Source organism: Sturnus vulgaris, chromosome 5 (assembly GCF_052056855.1).
Source record: "Sturnus vulgaris isolate bStuVul1 chromosome 5, bStuVul1.hap1, whole genome shotgun sequence".
In the NCBI taxonomy this organism is placed as follows: Eukaryota; Metazoa; Chordata; class Aves; order Passeriformes; family Sturnidae; genus Sturnus; species Sturnus vulgaris.
This window is the reverse complement of record NC_142247.1, coordinates 36,050,638-36,073,170: the sequence shown is the minus strand read 5'-3', so window position 1 is coordinate 36,073,170 and position 22,533 is coordinate 36,050,638. Positions and strand designations below refer to the sequence as shown.

Genomic DNA, 22,533 nt, shown 5'->3' with positions numbered 1-22,533 from the left:
ACCAAGTAAGTGCTGTGAGTTCTTTTAATCTTTCTTCCTTCAAAACCCATGAATGAGGGGCTTCTCCCTCCTCCAAATAGAAATATTTGGGCATCATTGATTACAAACTCATTAAATTATCAGCTGAAGCCCTCAGTTTCTGGAAATCAAAATGTGTGAGCACAGGTAAATCCAAGAGCTTCAAAGGCTACAATTGTCCAAATGTTAAAGCTACCTCTTGTTTTAGACATGTGCATGCACACATGCTGCTCTGAGCTTCTGCATGAGGTGCCCACTCGGTTCTATTTATACACCTTTTGTGCATACCAATGTAGCTAAGCCCTTTTTAATAACCTGCTAGGAGTAAGAATTGCAAGTGATAAAGTAAGATATCCTTAAACACTGAATGTTTAAAGAAATTGAGATCCTTAAAAGAATGTATGGGTAATGGTCCTTTGAGGAATGGAGGATTTCTTCATCTTGTGAGGTGCTGTGTTTAGCAGTCTGCCTCTTACTCGTATGGGTGGGTTTCAGTTTTACAGTGTCAGCAACAGTGTGAGTGTGCCCAGCCTGCCTAAAGTTGCTTAAATCTTCTGTCTCTATTGCAAAATCTTAGTGAATCTATGAATAAGCATCACTTAAAAACAGGTTTCCTTATGCCCTTTAAGATTTCCTTCTGTTAGACTGGTACCTATTCTAAAATGACTTTAACTCCTTGAGTGATAATTTTAATTTAGATTGCAGCATGTTTTAGAATTTGTAAGTACCAAAGTCCCATTACTTACCACAAAGCAATGTCAAACTGACAAATGTTTGGAATTCTTCCAGTTGTGCATTGCCAAAAAGGCTTGTAATTGGAAAATCTCAAGACCATCTGTTTATATCTTTCTTTTTCCTGGTTTTCATGTGAGCAGCTGAGAAGACTTTTTCTCTCCCATTTAGGACATGTAATTCTGCTGATTTTGCACCCATGTATAGAACAGCTTTTCCATGCTTTGTGAAAATACAGGGTGACTCTTCTGACCACAAAATCAATTTAAGTATAGCCTTCCATTAATTTGAATTTCCCAGTGTATGATTCTTGGAGATACATTTTACTTACAGGACTGGAGCTTTGCTTATGGGTATGGGGTAAAAGAACATTACAGCTACATTTCCAGACTCTTCAGGTGTAGCTGTTGTGTGCTTATATTATAAAATTAATGCAAAGGATGCTGCTGTGTAGATGAGAATTATTTTTTGCAGGCTTCAGTTTTACATAGCAAATTTTGTCCTGAATTTTGTATGGAAGCGTATTTGTGGGAAATGGGGAATAATTCCCATGTTGTGGTCAGTTGTTGCTGGACAGTAGCAAATAAACCAATTCAAAGCTGTTTTAATGAAAACATATCCTCAGTGGCCAGCAATCAGAGATTTATTGCTTCCCTTTCTGGGCTGATAAACTAACAAATATACGGCCAGAGCTCATAATGTTATCTGGCTGTTCCCTTCCTGTAAGCAGGAGGAGCACTGAAGATACCTCTGTCAGTTACTGGGCTGTTATATAAGTAATGTGTTGTATCTAAATCACAAATATAATGCAGACAACAAACGCTTCTAGTTTCAGTTCTAGATGCTATATATGATTTAAACAATTTAAGCTAAACCCAAACCAAAACACTCCACCCAGTTCTGTCCTCCTTCCCATTAGGGAGCAGTGTCCCACTTGGACTCCCTCTGTGGTCCTTGCCTTTGATACATCCCCTACATCATGGGAAAACCTTCTGAATCTACAGAGAGAAGCTGCAGCTTCCTCTGGGTACAAAAGCATCCCCTCCACACTACTCTAACCATGTAAAGCAGTGGCTTCTGCAGAAGTCATCTTAGAAAGCATCCCAGGAGAAAACAGGCTGCAGTCCCTCAGGCTATTTGTCTGTTACTCTGGGAAAGAGCTGTGGTTTCCAGAGCCCTCATTTCCTTTCTCAAACCCCAGCACCACACTGTGGTTTTTATTTGCTCCCTTCTTCCCTGTGTGCATTTTCTGCCAGGCTTTAAAATTGGAGCTGGGACTCCACTGGCTGGTGCATTTGCAGGAGTGGAATTTGAATGACAAAAAGCCAAGCTACATAAACACTTCATGGTTTTTGATTAGCTAATTGTTAAATTAGGGGGAATATGCTTACAGTGCAAAATTAAAACAATGAAACAAGCTGTGTTTTCAGTCTAATTGATTACCTTGTAACTTAATTTGTACTAAGAAGCTTGATAAATGAGATTAAATTTAGCAGAGGAAAACAGTGATTCCCAAGCATGAGTGTATATTTGCATTCTGGCAATTTGTATTGAATGCCTTCAAAGAACAATTTAATGGAATATTTTCTTGTTTCTTTTGGTTTTCAAATGAAGGGTTTGCTTTGTTACATATTTACAAAATGACTTTAATTACCCTTTTTTTTGCCTTCCTCTCTTTAGACCTGCTTTCTCCCCCACTTCTTTATTGGAGCCCTGCTTTACTCCTTGCTTACTTTCCTGACCAGCCTGTTTCCTCTTTCCTGCCCTGGCCCCTTCTATCACCTGAGCCCTCTCACTTGCATCCCAACTTCCTGTGAGCCTTGTGCTTTTGTCTGTCCTCTGACCCCTACCTTTCCTGCAGCAGTCCCCAAAGCAGGGCACAGTCCAAGTCTTCAAGCACAGATCCCACTGTTCTTGGCCTCTAACCTCAGGCTTTTGCTGAGTGATGTGTTGCTCTTACCCATGAAGCAGATTTCAGCAGTTATTTGTTTGTTTACTCCAGGCATTTGTTCCCGAGCTGTTTTGCTGATCTGACCACTCTATCAGTATTTATTTACAAAACCCATGCACAGTTTTTTACAAATTCCATACGCATAGGAGTGTATGGAATTGGTTCATTTTTGTGCTCCATTTTATGACATGACTAGTGTGGGCACTGTCCTGTGGCCTTCATCTTCAGCCCCTCCTTCAAGTTGGAAACTGTGTAGGGTTTATCTGCCTGGGGCTGTGGTTCTTCTCATTATGAAACAGGACTCTTGTTTGCTTGTTGCTAGCATTTAATATCAGTAATGATTCTAAAGGAAAATGATGTATATATATAATGCAAAGGGGTAGATGTATCTCTGTGTGATGACAGAATTTTTTCTGGTTTTAACTAAATTATTTTTTGTATGCCAAATTATCTTTCTCTTTTAATGAATGCTTCATATGAAATGGCCTTTTACTACCCCCCTATCTGTTTGGTACTGTTTTAAGGCTGTGTTAAATGAAGATACCCTCTTTTTCAATCAAGCCAACAATTGCAAGTAATATAGAGTGGCATCTCTGCAGTGTATCTAGGTGAGCATGAAATGAGTCAGCAATGAGCCATCCACGCACTGAGGTTATTTACATTTTGTGAGTAGTAAAAGTTCACCTTTTACATAACAAAATCTGAAACAAGCAGTTACTATACTTCAGGTAACCTAATGTAGTAAACCACTGATGGGTACAATGAAAATATGAACCATTTGTACTCAAATACATTACTTTTCAAGAGTAAAGTGTGACTGACAATCTGTACTTAAAAATGGTTTTGGAAATAAGTGCTGTGGTGACTTGGAACCTGATGGGTGAGTCTCCTGAGCTACTGATCCTCTGTTCAACTGGTGCAAGGGAGGAAAAGTGCAATTAACTTCTTTAAGTTAATATGTCATTTTAACATAGCTGTGCAGAATTAAAGCTGACAGGGAAAAATGGCCATTGAATCTTTGCATCCACTATTCCATTTGCCCTGAGTAGTACTTCTGTCTCAAGGGACTTGCAAATCAAACACCTCATAGTACAGTGGTTCCTCAGGGCTTAAGAGGTAATGCTGGCAATTCACTGCAGCTCTTCCTTGCAGAGGATGACTGTTGTGTGTGCCATGCTTTAATAGCAATTCTTTCCATATAAACTGATGAAAGAGCCTGTCAGTGCAAGGCTGCTGTCTTTAAGGCATTTTACTAATTTTTGCCCGCCCAATGAGCAGTTTCAGAGCTTTCCTATTCTACCTTATGGCAGAGATGAAAAAGGTGCATAAGTCTCCATCTAAGCCTTCATTCTCCTTACCATGGAGCAGTGTTTGTGGAGCAGATTCACACTGTGGATCCCCTCCCCTGTCAGCCCATCCGTGATCAGGTGGAGCTCAGTTTCAACGTTCCTTTTTTCTGTGGTCTGACATGTCTTTGACTTGGAATCTCTGTGTAGTCCCATACAAACTACATCTGAGCCCAAGGAGTTTGCATGTGCAGGCTGGGTGTGTTTAATGTGTGCATGCTTTAGGGGGGTTTGGTGGAGGCTCTAGTACAGCTGTGTGCTAATTTGTGAATGCAGAAACTCAGATAACTCCTTTGATGGACATACATAGGTAGAATGGGGATTGTCATGATTTGCAGACCTAAATAGCAGCCTGCCTCATGAGATGGTGTATATGAGGAGATTTAGGTTCTGTCCTGTAAACAAGTGCATTTGTCTTCTTCCTTTTCTCTGTTATCACTGTAAATGGATTGTAAATTACAATAGTGATTTTCATGGTGATGGCAATATTGGTTAAATCCATCTGAGAAAGAAGTTCTCCGGCAATATGTTCATGTTTTGCAGTATAAATCTTGCCTGCTACACCCATGTCTGATTTGGGAAGACATAATTTCTTAGTTTCTCCAGGGAGCTTTAAAAAGGAGGGCTGGGGAGAAAGAAGGTAGGGGAAGAAAGTGATATGTACACATGGTCACAGTGCAGCATGGCCAGTCCCTGGTGTGAGGTGCTCTTTTGCTAGATTGTTTCTGACAGTGCAGCTTTGCTGCTGCCTTACCTCTTTTATTATAGAAATGTAAAAGATGATACTTAACATGGGATGTTTCAAATGTCACCATTACATTCCCTCCAACCTCTGCAAACCTCTTCCTATGCTTATTGGGTTTAATTTGATACTAAATGGTACTGACTTGACTGCCTTTATATTACAGAGGTCTTAGTTGGAGGTGCCTTACTTCTTTTCCGTATGTTGAACTGAGCACAGTCTTCCCTGCTCCCTCCTCTGAAATATCACTGCTTTTCAGCAGTTCCTGGAGGTGAGGAGCATTCATCTGTGGATAGGGGAGTTAGATACAGGCAGACACACTGAGATGAGCCTTTCCTCACTTCTCCATGGAGGTAGCTTGTCCCTGGGCTCCCTGCAGCATCACACCCAAGCTGCATCTGCGCCATCCCCAGAGACCTGGTGCTTGTAGCAATGCCTGCACTGTGAGGAATAAACGAAACATGCCAGTAGTCCATGCTCATGGCCCTGACAGCAAAAAACTAAAGGGGAGAAGGCATTTTTGGGGTCAGGGAATGCTTGGGCAGCACCCAGGCTGAGCAGCAGGAGGGCTTCATCTCCTCAAAAAAGGACAGGAGGGGCACAGGCAGCAGTGGTTATCTGAAAAGCCCGAGCCTAAGGGCTGACAATAAGCAAAGGAGAGAGAACAGCTTTCCTTGGTGGTTTGGCAGCACCTGGGCTGAGGTGTGAATAGAGCAGCAGCTGATGACAGGGCCAGCAGAGGTACCCACACGGGATTTTGGCAGCCATGGGGAGGTAGTGCGACCACTGGGGCTTTTATCCCCCTTAAAATCACCTCAAGTGATGACAGGGAGAGGAAGAGCAATTTAAAATGCAGTCACTGCTGAGGAGAGGGAATGGTTATTGTAATACTGAAGCATTGTTTTGGGGAAATTCTATGTGGCCCAGTAAAGAAAAGGCTTTAAAAGATTTAACTGCTTAATCCTATTTATCTGCTGTTAGATCTTCACAAAACCTCTCAGAGAGATTCAGAGCAGCATCTGAGTGCATAGACCTCACCCAGCGACTCAACAGCTCCTCTTCCTGAAATTAGAGTTTGGAAAAGAAGGAATATGCAGTTCACTGTGTGTAATTGCTCCAGCTAATGAGTAGCAGTCCTTTTTTTTTTTTCATAAACATCCAGCGGGCTTCACTTTTGTATGATTAAAATGTTCAAATAATTCTGATTAATAATCTGGAAAATGGTCTCTGCCATCTCCCAGATGAAGTACAAATCTGGAGTGAACTGAAAATGCTTTAATGGTAGTGTATTATTTTGTAATTATTCTGTGGCTTTCGTTCTACTTTCACCTTTGGTGAGATGTTTTCCCTTAAAGGACACTTAAAGCAATTCTTTCATCTCCTAGTAAATGTGGAAATGCAGGTGGAGATGGATCCAAGTTCTGTCTAGAATTCAGAAAATAACCATATAAATTGGAGCAGAAAAACTATGATATGGGGTAATATTTGATCTATAACTTAAATTTGCAATGTGTTATTCACATTCTGTTGTGTTAAATATAAGTGTGATCCTGGCTTGCAATAAATGGAAGGTCTCCAGAACCAGGTGGCTAAAGTCACATTAATATCTGCTATCCTCTGTTCAACTGAGTGTTTTTCTGTGACATGTCTGTTTGTTGAGATTATTAAAATGTAGGGGTTTATTTTCCCCCTCTTATTAATCTAACAAGGCTTTGGCTGTTGCTTCTGAAAAAAAAAATTAAATGGTGACTTATTAAACTCAGGGACTGTACATTTTTGAGACTTCTGTGGAGGTGCAAAGACATTTATCTCAGTGATGTGTTCCTCTGAGAAGGTATCAGCATTTGCTGTGCAGACACCTATTGGGCTGTTTTGTTTTGTTAGCAGAGACTTGATGCCACAAAAAAAACCCCCTACTTTAAAAATAAATGTGTTGTCATATGGGATACTGAGGTGATGAACCATAATTACATGCAGACCCAGATTTCTTCCTTTGTACTTGTTTTCTTGATGTTATTTGTGATGGGACTTGAGTTTGACTTTTAAAACAACAGTTCCTGTGGCTTTTTTTCCCCTTTGTATCTGTGTGGTGAGCCAAAATTCAGTCTTTGGTTGATTCTGAAGAAACTGGTGAAGACAGTTATGTATACGTTTGCAAACTCCTTCTCTTGAGAGGAAACATTCAACTGGACGTATATGAACAGGTGGGAAAAAAACAGGCTTTCTATGGTACTAAGAAACCAGATGCAAAAAAAAAAAAAAAAGAAAAAAGATAAGGTGAAAATAGCAACATGACTAATCCCAGGACAATCAGTGTTGTTTATAGCTTTTAGACATATGTGCACCCAGGAACAGTTGTTAAAATTGCAACAAGAAGTTTGTCTCAAATAATTCCTGAAAGTACCACAGAAAGTGGAGAAAGGAGTAGTGCTTCTCATAAAAGAGCAAAATTGTAGAAGTTGCTACTCAAATAATTGTATTTTGTTTTTTGCTTAAGATACCGTTCTTGTCGAACCTCATCAAATGCAGCAGTGGTGTTGGCTAACTAAGTCCAGTGACTTACCTAGTGATGGCATCAATGCTGTGACATGACCTGCATTTCAGGTACCAGGAGCTCTCACTGGAGACCCTGGCAGGCAGCTGGACACATTTGCATCAGAATTTTTGTCCCTTGGGTGAGTGCTGGTCTGTCACCTCTCAGGTGGTTTCCCATGCGGAGTTCAGGCACCAGCTCGCACCCGTGTTTACTGCAAGGTCCAAGCTTGGGCTTTCCCTTCTTTTGCTGCAGACCCATTGGATGTCCTTCAGCTCCTGACCCAGGCTTTCCCTCCTGCTTTTCTTCTGCTCACATGTGTCTTCTCTCTCTGATTTCCCAGCCGCTGGGCCAGCCGCAGCACCACCACGCAGCGGAGGAAGGATCGCCTGCGGCAGCACTCGGAGCACATCGGGCTGGACAACGACATGAGGGAGGTGGGTGGCCTCATCTGAGGGCGGCACAGCCTGTGATCCAGGAGCTGGTGGTTTGGACAACAACGTGCCGACTACTTGGGGCAGTTTTGTGGCTACTGTGTGGTTCCGTTAGGTCTCTGTAGCCATTTGGATGCTGCTCCACTTGTCACAGATGCTGTGCAACTTCAAAGCACACAGCATAAATAAAGTGCTTTTATTATTTTGGAATAAGACGGGCTCATTATCATCAGGAAAATGTCTTATTTGCTGATTTAGACTCTGGCCGTGTTACTGCATACAGATGGCACAGCCCTGGCAGTGCAGCTGCCAAAGTGACCAGGGTGGAAGTCTCTGGAAAAGTTAAGTCCTTGAATAAATGTCAGCCCTGTAGAAGCAAATGAGGCAGGATTCCTCCGTTTTTATTAAATGAACATTTTTCCTTCCTCTTACATAGATTTCTGACATGAATATGCCTATTTGAAAGGTTAGGACTTTGGGACCTTTTTATGCCTAAAGCCTGGAAACTCCCATGCATCCTATAAATGTCAGTCATGTACATGCATTTCTTTCCCATCTTTTCAGTTCCTCATCCTTTATTAAATATTTTCTGCCACATTTTTCCATTGATGTCCATATGCTCTATTGTGTGTCACTAGCAAAAATATAACACTCATGCTGTTTTGTGGTAAAACTTGCTGAATAATGTTGGTCGGTGTTGGAGTTTGCCCTCCAAAAGAACCTGAATGGATGAGAGGATTCTTCAACCATGGCTTTGAACGATGTTTCATGGAAACACAGCAAAACAGCACTTGTACATGTTTGTTGCTATTTTTGCTAACAGGGCTTTGCAAGGATGTTTTAAACAGTGCCTTGTGCGTGTATATTGCAGCAGAGCCTTTTCAGTACTTTGTCATGTATTTACTTTCTTCTTTTTTTGGCTGTGGATCATATGCATGCTTCTTTTGCTTTGTCTCCTCTTTCTTTCTGGCTGTTCTGCCATTGGGGCATCTGCCTCCTCTTAGCCATCGGAGGAGCTTTTGCTTCGTCAGAACTCAATGGCCTTCTGGGAGTGGGATCAGGGACCACCCCCTCCTGCACGGCCTCCTAAAAAATCCTTCTCTGAATGCTGCCTGGTATGTTTTAGTTTTTCTTGTTGAAAGCTGCTTTTGAGATGTTGTTAGCATGAGGAAGCTCTGTCTTTGCCGCATCTCAAACTTGCCCCTTGTAGAGTATGAGCACGTCCCTGTAGCGCTTGAAAGTGTGGTTATAATCGGAAAAGTAGCTGGAAAGGAGCTTCCACACCAGCTCCCTGGAAAACACAGCAGCTCCAAGACTAAGAGATAACAATTTTGTTTCACTTTGGGATTTTCTTTCCTCATGTTGCTCACTTGACAATTCAGTTTAGGGTGTCAAATCCCAAAAGCATTGCTTTCTGGCTGCCTGGATCATTTCATCCCAGTGTGCAAGAGGGTAGTGCTGCATGGATGCTGATGAACAGGCAAAGGGCAAACAGCTGATTCTCTCAGCCCACCCTTTTTCTTCTCTGAAACTTTAGAGTTTTGTTTTATTTTTAATTTTAATATAATAAGAAGATATACAATGAATAAGGTTATCTGTGTTTTGTACTTTTCAGACTATAACCACACTTTTTATCCCTTCACATTTAAAAAGAAATATTAGTTTTTCTAGTTATATATTCCCTGTATTACTTTTTCACTGGTTTTGCTGTTAATTTTTGCACTGAGATGGAAGTCACTTGTGAGATCGCTTGCTGAACAGCACACTTTCATCATCTGTAACTTTTTCTTTTATTCCCACCTATAGTTCTTGAACTATTTTTAAATCCTTACAATTGGTGAAACTGTAGTTATAGAAGTGAGAACTTCAGTGGAACACAGCTTTTGCAGGGGAGAGCCCTACATTCTTGTCTGACCTGTTAGAGTGATGATAAGTGGTTCTTGTCCAAATTTCTGTGTTGAGAAAAAACCATTCTGTGGTTCTATGGAATAAATTTTCTGCCTAGACAGAAAGCTCCAAGGATGCAGCAGCCATAGTGACCTCTCAGTTCCCCAGAAAACCCAGCCAACAGCAGCAAGAATTCCCTGGAGGGATGTGATCTGCTCCTTCCAGGAAAGAGTGATCACTGTTACATAGCATCCCCCAGAGAGGCATCATTAACTGGACAAAAACCCACTATGAAAACAGAACATTCCCACACCAGGCTATGAGCACTGGTTTCCAAAACTTTTATGTGGCAGCATTCTATTATCTTGGTTTTTTAAAGAAAAAAATTACGAATAATGCTCAAACAACATTTTGATAGTTGTGGCCAACTTCTCAGCCTTGCTGAGCATGTAGCTCTCTCACTGATGCTGGGGTCAGAGGCCACTTGCTAATTGGTTTGTGGATTTTGGCTTAACAAAAAAAACTCCCAAAAAACAGACCAAAGCAAAAAATACCCTACCTCTGAAGACAAGGCAATGGAGCAGAAAGTTTGAAAGTCTTCAATTATAGCTTGGATCTTTTTTTAAAGAGTATGTGGATTTTTATCCATATTTAATAATTACCATAGTAAGAACATGAATGATCCCAAGTGTCAATTTTGTTTAAAATGAACTTCACTTGTAATCAAGAAGTTAATTGAGAATAAGATTAAGTCTCATTTTTCCTGTATAAAATATCTAGATGAAAAGTAATGGATGAAATCTTTCTCATTCATTAAGTGTATCTCTGCTGTTTATAATTTATTTTCACAGGATTATTTTTCTATTCATGTATAGTGTGGTCACAAATTAGACAATTAAAATTTTTTTTAAAGTGATAAATAACAGTGGAAATAAACTTTTCTTAGTGTTTTGACTTTATTGCTGAATGAAGGTATTACACTTTATGCACTTGTTGTGCCTAACTTCATGCTAGTGACTAACAGCACAGTTCACTGGCTAATACTGATCGATTCTGTACAACTCAGGAAAATAGCTTGCTTTTTCTGTTATCAGAAGTGATTATTCTACTTCTCCAGCCTGACACCTAAACATCAGACAAATCAAGATTATGTTTCTAGATTAACACAAGCTCATTTGTTTTCACCACCTTGCTTGCCTAGGATGAGGAGAGTCATTCTGACCTGTAATATCTAAAATTATTCTCTTTATTTTTAGAAATACATGCAAGAGGCAAGGAGTTTAGGTAAAAATTTAAGGCAGCCTAAACTGTCAGACCTCTCTCCAGCTGTGATTGCACAGACCAACTGGAAATTTGTGGAAGGGTTGCTGAAGGAATGTCGCATGAAGGTAGGTCATCCGATGTGTGCTCTCCCCTGGATTGCAGTGAGCTCAAATAAAAACTGCAGATGTTCTCCTGGTTCACAGCTGGAATGGCATTGTTCTGTTGGAACACCTGGTTATTGCAGGGTGGATGTCCCTGTAGTGTTTTTCAACACTAGAAGAGAAAGGAATGTGTTTTCACTCTTCTGTTTATGCAGTTGAAGTTGATCGAAGTAGAAAGGACAGGAAGGAGAATCAGCATGATCAGACATCTTCTGGAGGATTTCCTTTAATTGTTCATATTGACATGTAGCCTAAACAGAATGGCCTGGATGCCCATGGTCAAAAGGGAGGAATTCAGCACGTGTGGCTTGTGCATGTTGTTTATACAGAGCAAATGAAGTATAACAGTTCCTAATATTAAAGTAGCTTTCATAGCCATGGACACACAGCTTCTTTGTGTTGCAGTTGGTAGTATACTGCTTTACCTGAGTGTAAAACTTTATTGGCTGTAACAAGAATTAAAACAGAAGCTAAGTAAGACTGAGGATGTATTCTGTACTCTGCTTGGTAATAAATCAACAGCGTAGAAATAGGACAATAGATAAATGGTATAGAAATAGGACAGCTGGAACAGCCTCCTCAGGGAAGTGGTCACAGCACCCAGTCTGCCAGAGTTCAAGAAGTGTTTGGAGAATGCTCTCAGACACATGGGGTGACTCTTGGGGCTGTCCTGTGCAGGCACAGGAGCTGGACGTGGTCTTTCTGGGTCCCTTTCAACTCAGGATATTCTGTGATTCAAAGTAATTAAGCAGACTTTTTTTAATAAAATTATTTTTGTTAATTTATAATCTCTGCAAATAGATTTGAAGTTTCTCTCTATTAGTCATTGTCTCTAGATGAGGCATGTGTAAGTAAACCCATCTGTAAATTCTGTCACTTGTTGGATAACATTCTTAGAAACTGTTGGGATTTTTTGTTTAATAGACCAAACGCATGTTGGTAGAGAAAATGGGCCATGAAGCAGTTGAGCTGGGACATGGAGAAGCCAACATAACAGGTCTGGAGGAAAATACACTGATTGCCAGTCTCTGTGATCTGCTAGAAAGAATCTGGAGCCATGGTCTGCAGGTCAAGCAGGTTGGTAAATACTATATGTCATCTCTGCCTTTTAAGCTGCTACTCAATGGTATAACTCCAAGATAAAGCAGGAGGTGTCTTTGGGATCAGTGTCCCTGGTTTATATTTTGCAAAGCTTTGAGGAGTTTTGGGTGTTTGGGGGTTTTGGGATGGGGATTGTTTTGGCATTTTCCCCTCCAGAAATTGCAGTGCTGTTGTCAAGTATGTGTTTGGTTTATTCCCTTTCAACCTTCACACAGGAAACCCAGAGGGAGGACAAAGAAATAAGGTGGGTGGTGTGACTTCTGGATCAGTGGGATGGTCCTGTCTTCCTGAGGTGTCATGGCCCAAGAGGGAAGGATTGGTTTTCATTACTGAACATCTTACCCATTCAAATGCCATTTCATTATTCTGCCATGTTTATTGGCCATTATTGGGGGAGTTTTTGCCTGGTTTATTTAAAGCAATGTGCTACCTATTCCATTTCCAGGGGAAATCTGCATTGTGGTCCCATTTGCTTCAGTACCAAGAGAGAGAAGAGAAGCAAGAGCACAGTGCAGAGTCCCCAGGTGAGTACTTGGCAGGTGACTCCATGAGAAGTCCATCACAGCAAATGAACATGGGAGGAACAGTGCAACCACATGAAACCCATGCAGGATTTTCAGTGTATTTGCTTGCAAATACTGCATTTACATTTTGAGACTTCTCATAATCATTGTGGGGATGTCTTGATGTCTGGACAAAATGGATTGAAATCATTGGAGGCAAAGGAACATGGTTTCCATCCTTGTCTGGAAAATCACTTGATGTATTTGCACTACCTTCATTCCCTTTTAATGAGCACTGAGTGAGGTATGAAAAGCATTGTCTCCACAAGAGAGAATTTCTGAAGAAGCTGAAAGTGTGGAGCTGGGAATAAGACAGCCGACATTTTTCTTTCAGTCAGCATAATCTGTCTCTCAAATCCCAATATAAATAACTTCATGTTCAGTAAATCTTTATACTGGTGGGTGGTACAGCTCAGAAATTGTGTAATTAATTTCTGTCCATCAGTCTAGGTGCTCAATTTATGCTTTGGCTTGGCCCCTTACAATCACTTAATTACTAATGGGTTTTAAGAGAGGTTTTCTGATAACCTTGAGATGTCCCTGCCCACTGGCTGTGGGACAGTAAAAGTCTCTGAACTTCAGAGGGTCGTCTTGCAAGGATTCTTCAATTCAGATGCTGCAGATGGAAGCTTGTATGATCAGTCTTCAAAGAGGCATTTATGGAGAAACTAGTCTCTCCCATGAAAGGACTTTTTAATAATCTTCAATGTGTAATGCACTAAACAATCTGGCTGGCAGGCACAAATTCCTGAGAGCAAAATGTGTCACCACAAAGTGGTTTGATCAGAGCAGAGCACAGAAACGCATGCCATTCTTTGCATGGAATATGTTACTGTAGCTTAATTTTATTTGGGTTGTTCTCAGTTTTGAGCTTTCCATAGAAATAAATTCTTACTAATTCTTACTAATAAAACTCATTGCTGTACAGATTTAAGTTAAGATATTTCACATACAAAAAAAGGAAGCTAGATCTCCCAAGTTCAGTGCTAGGTTAAGGAAGGAATAGATAATATATTCAGAATTTTCATTTTGTCCACTTCTACATTTCCAGGATAGAGTTAATGACAATGCACAGAAACAGTGCACTTACCAGCCACTTAAGATTGTTTTCAGCTGTATGTAGAACAAATGTATTGCTGACTATTACTGTAGTGCTGTATTAACTATGTGTATTTTCTCCACTGTAGTTGGTGGTGGAACAGAAAGACGAAAGTCTGATACAGGAATTACTCTGCCTACATTGAGGGTTTCCCTGATACAAGATATGAGGTATGCAATTTAATTCCTAAAGCATTAATTGTGAGTTTAACTGTGTAGCATAAGGTGAAGATCCCCACTGGCTTTGGGTCTACAAAGGCTAAGGAGAATTAGACCTTCTCTTCAGCCCACATGCAAATCTGCAATGTGTTGCCTTTCTGTTTTGAAAAACTTTTTTGTGTGTTCACTTGATCTATTTTAGTGAGCAGAGAATGAAAACCACACATATGTTACTGCCATTTCTGTTTTCCCAGGGGAGTTCTTCCAGTAATAAAGTCAGCTTGTACAAATAACAACAGATATGTTAAATTCCTTGGTCTTTTTAGTTTGTATCTTTTAGTTTGTCTTTTAATTACTGACTCAGCAAGTATAGTTGATAAGCAAAGCAAAGGGACATAAAAACCTGCTCACAATGCCTGAGCAGTATTCTTTCTTTTCAACTAGCATTTCATGGCAGGTAGTAATAAATGTACAAGTTTAGAAGTTTAATCAGACCTAGAATTTGGGTGAGTTTAAAGCTGGGATGTAAATTTAAGGCAGGTTCTCTCCAGTAGACCACAGCCTGGCTCTGGAGACCTTTTCAAGTAGTGTTTGTTTGGAACCAGAAGGATTAGAGTGTCACAAGAGGTGGAGGCTGGTGTGACAGCAGCAAGCAGAAGTTCTTCAGGGCATCTCCTTGATTAAGCCACTGCCAGGTCAGGCCATTGTTTTGACACTTGTCTTGCGAGGGCTAAGGATTGCAGTGGGATAAAGATGCCATGAAAAGAGAGGAGGAGTAATGCAATAGTGCTCATCTGTAAAGAGCTGAGAGCAATTGCTGACAATTTAATGTGTAAGACAACATGAATACTGTTTCTTACGTTCTTCTTGCACCTAAAGATATGGCAAAAGAACCTTAGGGTAAAAATAAGTTTTATTGTAGTTCACAAAACCCTGATTACAGTGATGTGATTTTTACTATGTGTGTTGATAGATTAGTCAGATTTTTCTGGGAAAAAGAATTCACTGTACTCCCCACCTACAGTGATGCTTTGTAGTTTGAGTCTTTTGTTCTGATTTCAAATATCATGACATGCCACGTACGGCTAAAACAACATGTAAAAGAGGGAGAGAGAATACATACAGTGTAATTAGGGGTGTAGTGCCAAGAGGTCATTTTGAACATGTGTCTTCCATTTTAGCATCCCTCTCATGGGATGTGGCAGCTCTCTCCTTAATTCAATCCTGGGAGACTGACAGGCATGAAGAGGGTCAGTCTGAGGGAAGGATGAAGGAGGATCTGGAGCAGAAACTCCTGTGTTGGGAGGGGTTTGCTGACAGAGGAGGCTGTGTGTGCTCACTGCTGCGTGCACGGGTTCTGTCTTCCACAAGCTTCCACTGGAGTAATGAAAGCCCAGCATGGATCTGAGCTCTCTTGTTTGAATCACAAAAGTCTTTCTTACTGCTCTTCAGAGAATAAGTACAGAAGCAGAACATTACCTTTTGTAATATCTTGGGTGTTCGTGATTGTCCATGAACATGTCTGGTCATAGAAAATGCTGGGCAGATGGTGAGTTGAATTTGTCATCTGTAATCTCGAGGCATACTTTCTCCTGCTTGGAAGGAATGCTGCCTAATATTTGTTTGCATACACAGACCCAGGCTGAAGTAGAAGGATGGGTAATTGTTAAATTGCAGGGCTTGTGGTGCTGACTGAACTAATGGCTGGAGGATTAAGCATTGCCTAATGGCTCATGCAAGGTTATGTAAACAACTTAAAAGTCTCAGTCATGCTCTGAATTTGCCATGTGCTACAGGTACTGTGGTATGTCCTCTCCCCCCCCAAAAGCCAGGCATCACAGATGTGGTCAGGAAGATGCTCAGGATGTTTATTTTGGTTCTGTGCATGGAATCTCAATGGCGCAAGCCATCCTAGGGGCACTCCCTCCAGCCCTTCCCTAGGCACGGATCTGCCTCATCTCTCCAACCCCTCTTCCAGCTACAGCCTGCTTACCTGCTACATGCTTGTGAGCATGGCCTCACCCTTCAGGCATTGCTGAGCATCCAACCCAACCAGTTAACATCAAGGCCTCCCCAAAACCTTCGGTCCCGCTGGATTCAAGTTTTGGATCCTTCCCCTTTGGACAAGCTCTTTCTTGCTATCAGCACTCACTCTCATGCCCATGTCTGGCTTCCCTCCTGCAGGGAGCTGGCCACTGGGCCCACAGCAGTGATGTTTAACCTGCTGTGTTCAAAAACAGGGCTGAGCAAAGACCTGCTGCCTGCCTGGGATGAGCTGTATGCTCCTTCCTGACTGTGCTGGCATGGGAGTGTGCACAGCATCCCCGGGGCATGGTGGTGCTGAGCAGCTGTAACCTCTGCTGTCAGCACAGCTGTTTGCAGAGGGTTTGTCTCACCATACCCCAGGCTTACATTTGACAGGGCAAATAGATTTTTCTTTATTACTAATGGGATTAAAAGCAAGTCCAAACCAGGGAGTTACATCAAAATAGCTGTTCAGTGCTCTGACAAGAAGAATTTGCTGTGCAGTGGTGAGCATACAGTGCTTACACTTAGGTCACTGATAAAAATAGAGCTGTTCTGACTCTCACAACTGACAGTGAAATAAATTTAGGCTCCTGCATGCTCTGTTCTGTTACACTCTGCTTTTGCTGACACTAAGACTGATTACTGAATCTTTTTAATATCTCTGGCAAGCTGCATGCTTGCAGATATTTATTTTTCCCAAATGCACAATTAATGCTAATCTAGTCTGGACCAGACACAGGTAATGAAGAGGCACAGAGCGTGCATGGAATAAGGTTGAGTCCATCTGTACTTGAATCTTCTCACAGTGAAATAACATATTCTGCTCAGTGTTTCATATTAGATGTAATTCAAGCTGAGCACTCGGAGGAAGGGGAGGGAGATGATAGTCTGTGCTTTGATCTTCCCGTCTCAAAAGACTTGAAATGTCTGAGGAGAGTGTCTCAACATGATGTAGCTGAGTGTACTATGCATCCTGTTTCTCAAGGACTATGGGTCACATGTTCAGCTCTCTGCTGGAAGGTCTAATGCTGGCTGCCATGCTCTGAGCCAGGAAGGGTTTTCCCATGCCAGGAGCAAGGCTTCAGCCTTGCAGGTCAACCTGGCACAGAGCAGTGCTGCTGGGCTGAGTATCCTCTTTGTTTGTGCAGAGATAACTCGTATTTCTGGACAGCTCCAAGTTGTTCTTTGCAAATTTGCCCTAAAGGTCCTGGGGCTGCTCTCTTAGAGGCTCTATAAACAAGAGAGTAGTTTTCTCAAATAATGCAGGGACTAAATATAACACAAAGCACACACTTGGGTGTAACAGATGGGGGAAAGCATGAGACAGTGAGACTATGTAAAAGTCAATGTAAAAAACATCAGTCACAACATGACTTTGTTGGATTTCCTTTGGAGTAAATATTGCCACATCCCCCAACATTCTGCAATGCTGAGGAGGAAGGCAAAGAAGTTGCAGGAGTTGGACAGTAAATTGCAACTGGGATTAGTTCAGACTTCAGCTAATGGTACTTGGAGCCTGCCATGGATATTTGGAGGTCTGAGTTTGACGAGTTTAATGAAAATTAATAAATTGCAGCCTTTTCTTTCCCCTGCTGAAAAATGTTCCTCATTTTTCTTGTTTTTTATTTAACCAAGAGGGGAATTTATGGAAGCAACTTCATCCTGCCATGGCAGTTCTTTTCTTCTTCTAAAACTCCCTGTGCTCTAAAACTAGAGTTTCTGGCATTCTCCAAACTGAAATGTGGGAAGTTTAAAAAGAAAAAAAGAAAAGCAAAACCATAGAAGAAAGCCCCTATGGAACAGTTCTGCTTTCCTACAGATGAAACATATGGAGGGCTGTTCAAAGTATCACTTACAAGAAGGCCTCTTGTATCCCTAAAAATGTGATTCTGCTTGCAGCTTCCTGTTGCTGTTTTTGCCTTGGCATCCTCATTTTCTCAGATGTGCCATTGCTGCTGCCCTCAAGGGGTTTGTTAGAACCTTCAGAGCCACTGTAGTTTGGAGAAACTCTCAGGACAGGTATTTGTCCTCTGCCCTCCCAGATACACCCGTTCAAGTCAGCAGCTTGAGAGGGGGCAGCTGAGATATAAGTGGGTCTCACAAGGTGCCTACTTTTTTTTAATGTTACCAGTGTCCATAAGAGGGATCTCTGCCACAGTGCAAGGTTCTGGGGGGCCCTGCTGGGGATCTCTCCAGAAGCTGTGTCAGAAGACATTTTCCGGTTCACTTGCTGCATCGTCACACTGGATGTTGCCATTTGAAGCATGCAAAATTTTTCTGATTCATCTATTTATTCCCCACACATTTCAGGCACGTTCAGAACATGAGTGAGATAAAGACTGATGTGGGGCGAGCCCGAGCCTGGATAAGACTTTCTCTGGAGAAGAAGCTTTTGTCTCAGCACCTGAAGCAGCTGCTTTCCAACCAGCCACTTGCGAAGTAAGCCAGCTCTTTTCTTTAAACCTTCACTTTCACATTGTGAAAGTGATGTCTCAAGGTGCTGCTGCTTGGGGTACAGCCAGGCATCCTGTTTGAGTGCTGTGGTTTCCAGCTAGAAGTGATTGAAGGGCAGGGGGGAGCTGGTAGAGGTGGTACTGCCCACCCAGCAGGGCAAAAGTCTGTTAATCTGCATGGAAAACACATCCCAGATTTCAGGAAGGAGGCATTAGTTCTTGGTCAGATCCCTGCACTGATCCACATTGCAGCCCTATAGATCCTTGAACTGACAGGGTGGCAGGAGGACCCCAGCTGCTGCTTGGTGCATTCTGCTGAGTTTTCTGTCGCAGTAGGGAGCAGATGGAAGATGAGGTTATTAGATGAGACCATTCCACAGTGTTCCCACTGTGAAGATGGGGAAGAAATGAGGTTGCTGTATGTTGGTTCAGATCTGCTGCTGTGAGTAGTATTAGTTTTTACCTGTGCTTTGCAGCAAACCCCAAATTGAGATGAACTCAGTAGCCTTGCTGTGGGAGTGAGGAGCCAAGAGTGCTCTGTAAAACACACGTAGCACATTTACATGCCCTCTGTGGGTTTCTAGCAGCTTCTGTTATTGAGGAGTCATATCTCCCATTAAGAGCCACTCTTCATTTGGTATTTTGAGATTCAAACACCTTTTAAGATGCTTTTTCAACAGCAACAACAAAAATGCCATGTGCTTGTTTCTGCCAGGAAACTTTACAAGCGTTACGCTTTCCTGCGCTGTGAAGAAGAACGGGAACAGTTTCTGTATCACCTGCTCTCACTTAATGCTGTGGATTACTTCTGCTTCACAAGCGTCTTCACTACAATCAGTGAGTTGGAGAATCAATTTTCTCCCCCTGACTAAAAATTAGTTTCTGTCATGGTTTGTAAGAGATGATGCTGCTGGTGCCTGAGTAGCTGAGCCCTTATCTGGAAGCCTTGGTTGTTGCTGCGGGGCTCCTGGGTGCTGTGTGTTGCTCTGGGAAACCAGCTGGAGTGTCAAGGTTGTGTGGGAGTGCTCTGGATAGGAGCATTGCACAAAGGAGAGTAATCAGCAGAAAATGCTGCTCTCTGTATAGTTTCTTTCAGCTTCCCTCCCAGACAGGTCCTCTACCTCCTAATGCTTCTTTCTGGCCTTCATTAAGTGTGCATACTAGCAGCCTGCTCTCCTCAGACTGAGGAGGAGATGGAAGATTGGAGGATGAAATACTTTGTGCTCCTCTGTGTATTTTTAATCTGGTTTTGTCTCTTCTTAAATGCCAGAAAGATTCCCTTTCTCACTCTCTCTTGTAAGGAGAGCAGAGGTTGCATTAATATCTGGAAATGAATCTTTGTCTCTTCAGTACTGGACAGTGCAGAAAAAACAAGATCCCATTAGATCACCTAATTGTTTGGATTCACCTGGGCAGCTGCTATTTTTAATTTTCCTGCCTGTTCACAGTGAAGTGAAGCAAGTTTTCCATGGCTGTCAAAACAGGGACTTTTTCTCCTCTTAAAGCAATATATCCCCTCAGAGCTAGTGCAGCACAAAGAGATTTATTCATCCTTGATTACCTTATTTCTGTGGGGCATCCAACTTAACAGCTTTCTACTGTAGGACAAGTGCTTGGGATTTGAGGACATTTTTTGAGTGCAGTATGATTGGCTGGCACACAAAAGTAAAAGAGTCTGGCTTAGCTTCCCCAGTCAAAAAGGCAGCTTATGAAACATAAGGGGAGAGTGAGTCTTGCAGTGCTAGAGGTGCAGTGTTAGAGTCAAATCCAAATTGGGGTGCCTGGCAGTCCTTGTCTTAAGCATGTATGAGTGGTACAGATTTAAAAGCAGAAGTGTAAGAGAATAAGAACAGGAATTAGAATAAAGAGGGGTATGTCCAGAGAGACACACCAGACCCGAGAGTCTGGCTGTGGTGTTAGCAGCCATGCCAACATTTCCTGTTGCAGCCATTCGGTAATTGAAGGGGACCTATACAAAAGATGGGAACAAACATTTTATAATTTACGTGTTGCAGCAGGACAAGGGGTGATGGTTTTAAAGTAAAAGGGGTCAATTTTGGTTAGCTATAAAGAAGAAGTTTTAAAATTTTGGGTAGTGAGACCCTGGCACAGGTTGCCCAGAAAAGTTGTGGATGCGCTATCCCTGGGAGTGTTCAAGGTCAGGTCGGACAGGGCTGTGAGCAGTCTGAAGATGGCTCTGCTCACTGCAGGGGGTTGGACTAGATGGCTTCTAAAGGGCCCTTAAAAAAACCAGACTGCTGAATGGCTGTGACATTCCTTTCCCCGTGACCTGCCCCATCCTCCGCACGCTGCTCCGGAGCGGCTGCCGCGCTGTCCCGGCCCCGCTGTCCCGGCCCCGCTGTCCCGGCCGCGCCGCGGGGCTGCAGCTCCACCGTGCGGCACCGCTGCCCCGCCGACAGTGGCAGGGGTCTCCTGCTTCCTTCTGAGACAGGAACGACAGCTTCCCTTCAAGAGAACGGCGTGGTTTGCGCCAGAAATTGCGTTTGCTGTAAGGGGCGGGGGGGGGGGGAATAGATCAAGACTAACATACTTCCCCCTCTGCCTGTTCTCAGTGATCCCTTACAGGTCAGTGATAATTCCCATCAAAAAACTAAGCAATGCAATAACCACGTCAAACCCATGGATATGTGTATCAGGAGAACTGGGAGATAGTGGTGTCATGCAGATTCCTAAAAACCACCTAGAAATGACGTTTGAGGTGAGTACGTGCTCTTCACGTTTTCCTTTCAATTTGAAACATGCTTCTAAAGAAAATTAATTTGTTAAGGGGTTTTTAAGAGCACAGCATTTCAGGTTCGGTCCTGATTTTCAACATTACTGTAGGTTCAAAGATGTACAGGAAAATAGCCCGCCCTTCTTGTGTGAGATGAAGGTTTCCTGTGAGCACACACCACTTTTAACCACAGGTCTTGCTGCTGTCCCTGTCCAGCGCAGAATTCCTCACCTTGCCTATCTATTTCCACATTTCGTTCCCTTCCATGTCTCCTTGCCTAATTTTCTCTTTCAGTGCTCATTTCTAACTCCTCTTCTCCCTTCCAAGTGTTTATTTTCCCTTCTTTCACTCTGTCTTTCCACTAACCACCACCCAGGTTCCTTTTGACTTCTGGCCAGTCCCAAATTTCTTCTCAGCCCATTGTCTGGCATTGCTCTTCAGCATGCCAGCCTCAGGTGCTGTCCGTGGCACACCGGAGCTGCAATCCCCCCGGGGCTCTCTCTCCTAGGCTTGCTGGGGTTTTCTCTTTGCATTCCCCTCTGTTTTCCCACCCAGCAATTACAGGTTGGCTCGGTGCCATGGCAAAGCAGCTGGTAGCGGGAATTGCAGGGAAAACCCCATCAAGCTCCTCTAGCTCTGGGCTGTACCATATCCATTAAGGAGTGATTTTGTAGGAAAATCTGCTGCTGAAATTGAGGTTGCATCCACTGAGCATATGCAGACTGATCTTCAACAACAATAATAAAAAAAGCCTCTTGCCAAATATAGGTCGATTTTGACAAAGAAAGGATATTTTTGAGATAAATGCCCACATCTCATTTCAGATTTTCCTAGTTTGTAGGAAAGATCTCCAGGCTTCTAATAGGCAAAATGACATATTTAGATATTTCTAAGGACCATATTGATGCTGTTCTGGATTATTCCTTTGGCTGAAACTTTCCTAAAATACCAACTTGGGTATCCACCCACTTACAGAAAATGTCAGCCCAAGCTGCTTGTTTGGCAGCACCAGAAGCAGTGAAAACCAAGGTCTTTCAAGGGAAGTGTTTAGGTGACGTTAACAGATGTTGTTGCCAGCCCCACCTACAATTACATATTGCACTGGAATTCGCAGTGCCTTGTTTTCCTTCTTCTGTGTCTTTGTGATGCTGAGTCTCAAGTAAGTGATTTTTGTTTGGCTCAACAATAAGCAAATCAATCTTTGAAAATAATAAAGGATCTAGGGACTGTTGCATAGTGTGGAGTGAGTCAGCTGAAGGTCAGTATGTTCCAAATGAATTTTTGAAAAGTTCTTTGTATTTGTAAGCTGAAGATCTATTTCTTCTGCAAA

The 22,533-nt window shown here is 42.3% G+C and overlaps 1 protein-coding gene across 1 annotated transcript in view; it reads left to right on the top strand.

Annotated features, from left to right (window-relative positions):
- Positions 1 to 22,533, top strand: part of DENND5B (DENN domain containing 5B) — a 103,629-nt gene that overhangs the window by 72,724 nt on the left and 8,372 nt on the right. The window contains exons 8-15 of the mRNA XM_014876962.2: positions 7,666 to 7,759; positions 10,900 to 11,031; positions 11,992 to 12,144; positions 12,614 to 12,692; positions 13,919 to 14,000; positions 18,327 to 18,455; positions 19,185 to 19,306; positions 21,043 to 21,188. Of these exons, the coding sequence (XP_014732448.2) occupies positions 7,666 to 7,759; positions 10,900 to 11,031; positions 11,992 to 12,144; positions 12,614 to 12,692; positions 13,919 to 14,000; positions 18,327 to 18,455; positions 19,185 to 19,306; positions 21,043 to 21,188 (937 nt within the window). The remainder of the gene's footprint in view (positions 1 to 7,665; positions 7,760 to 10,899; positions 11,032 to 11,991; positions 12,145 to 12,613; positions 12,693 to 13,918; positions 14,001 to 18,326; positions 18,456 to 19,184; positions 19,307 to 21,042; positions 21,189 to 22,533) is intronic.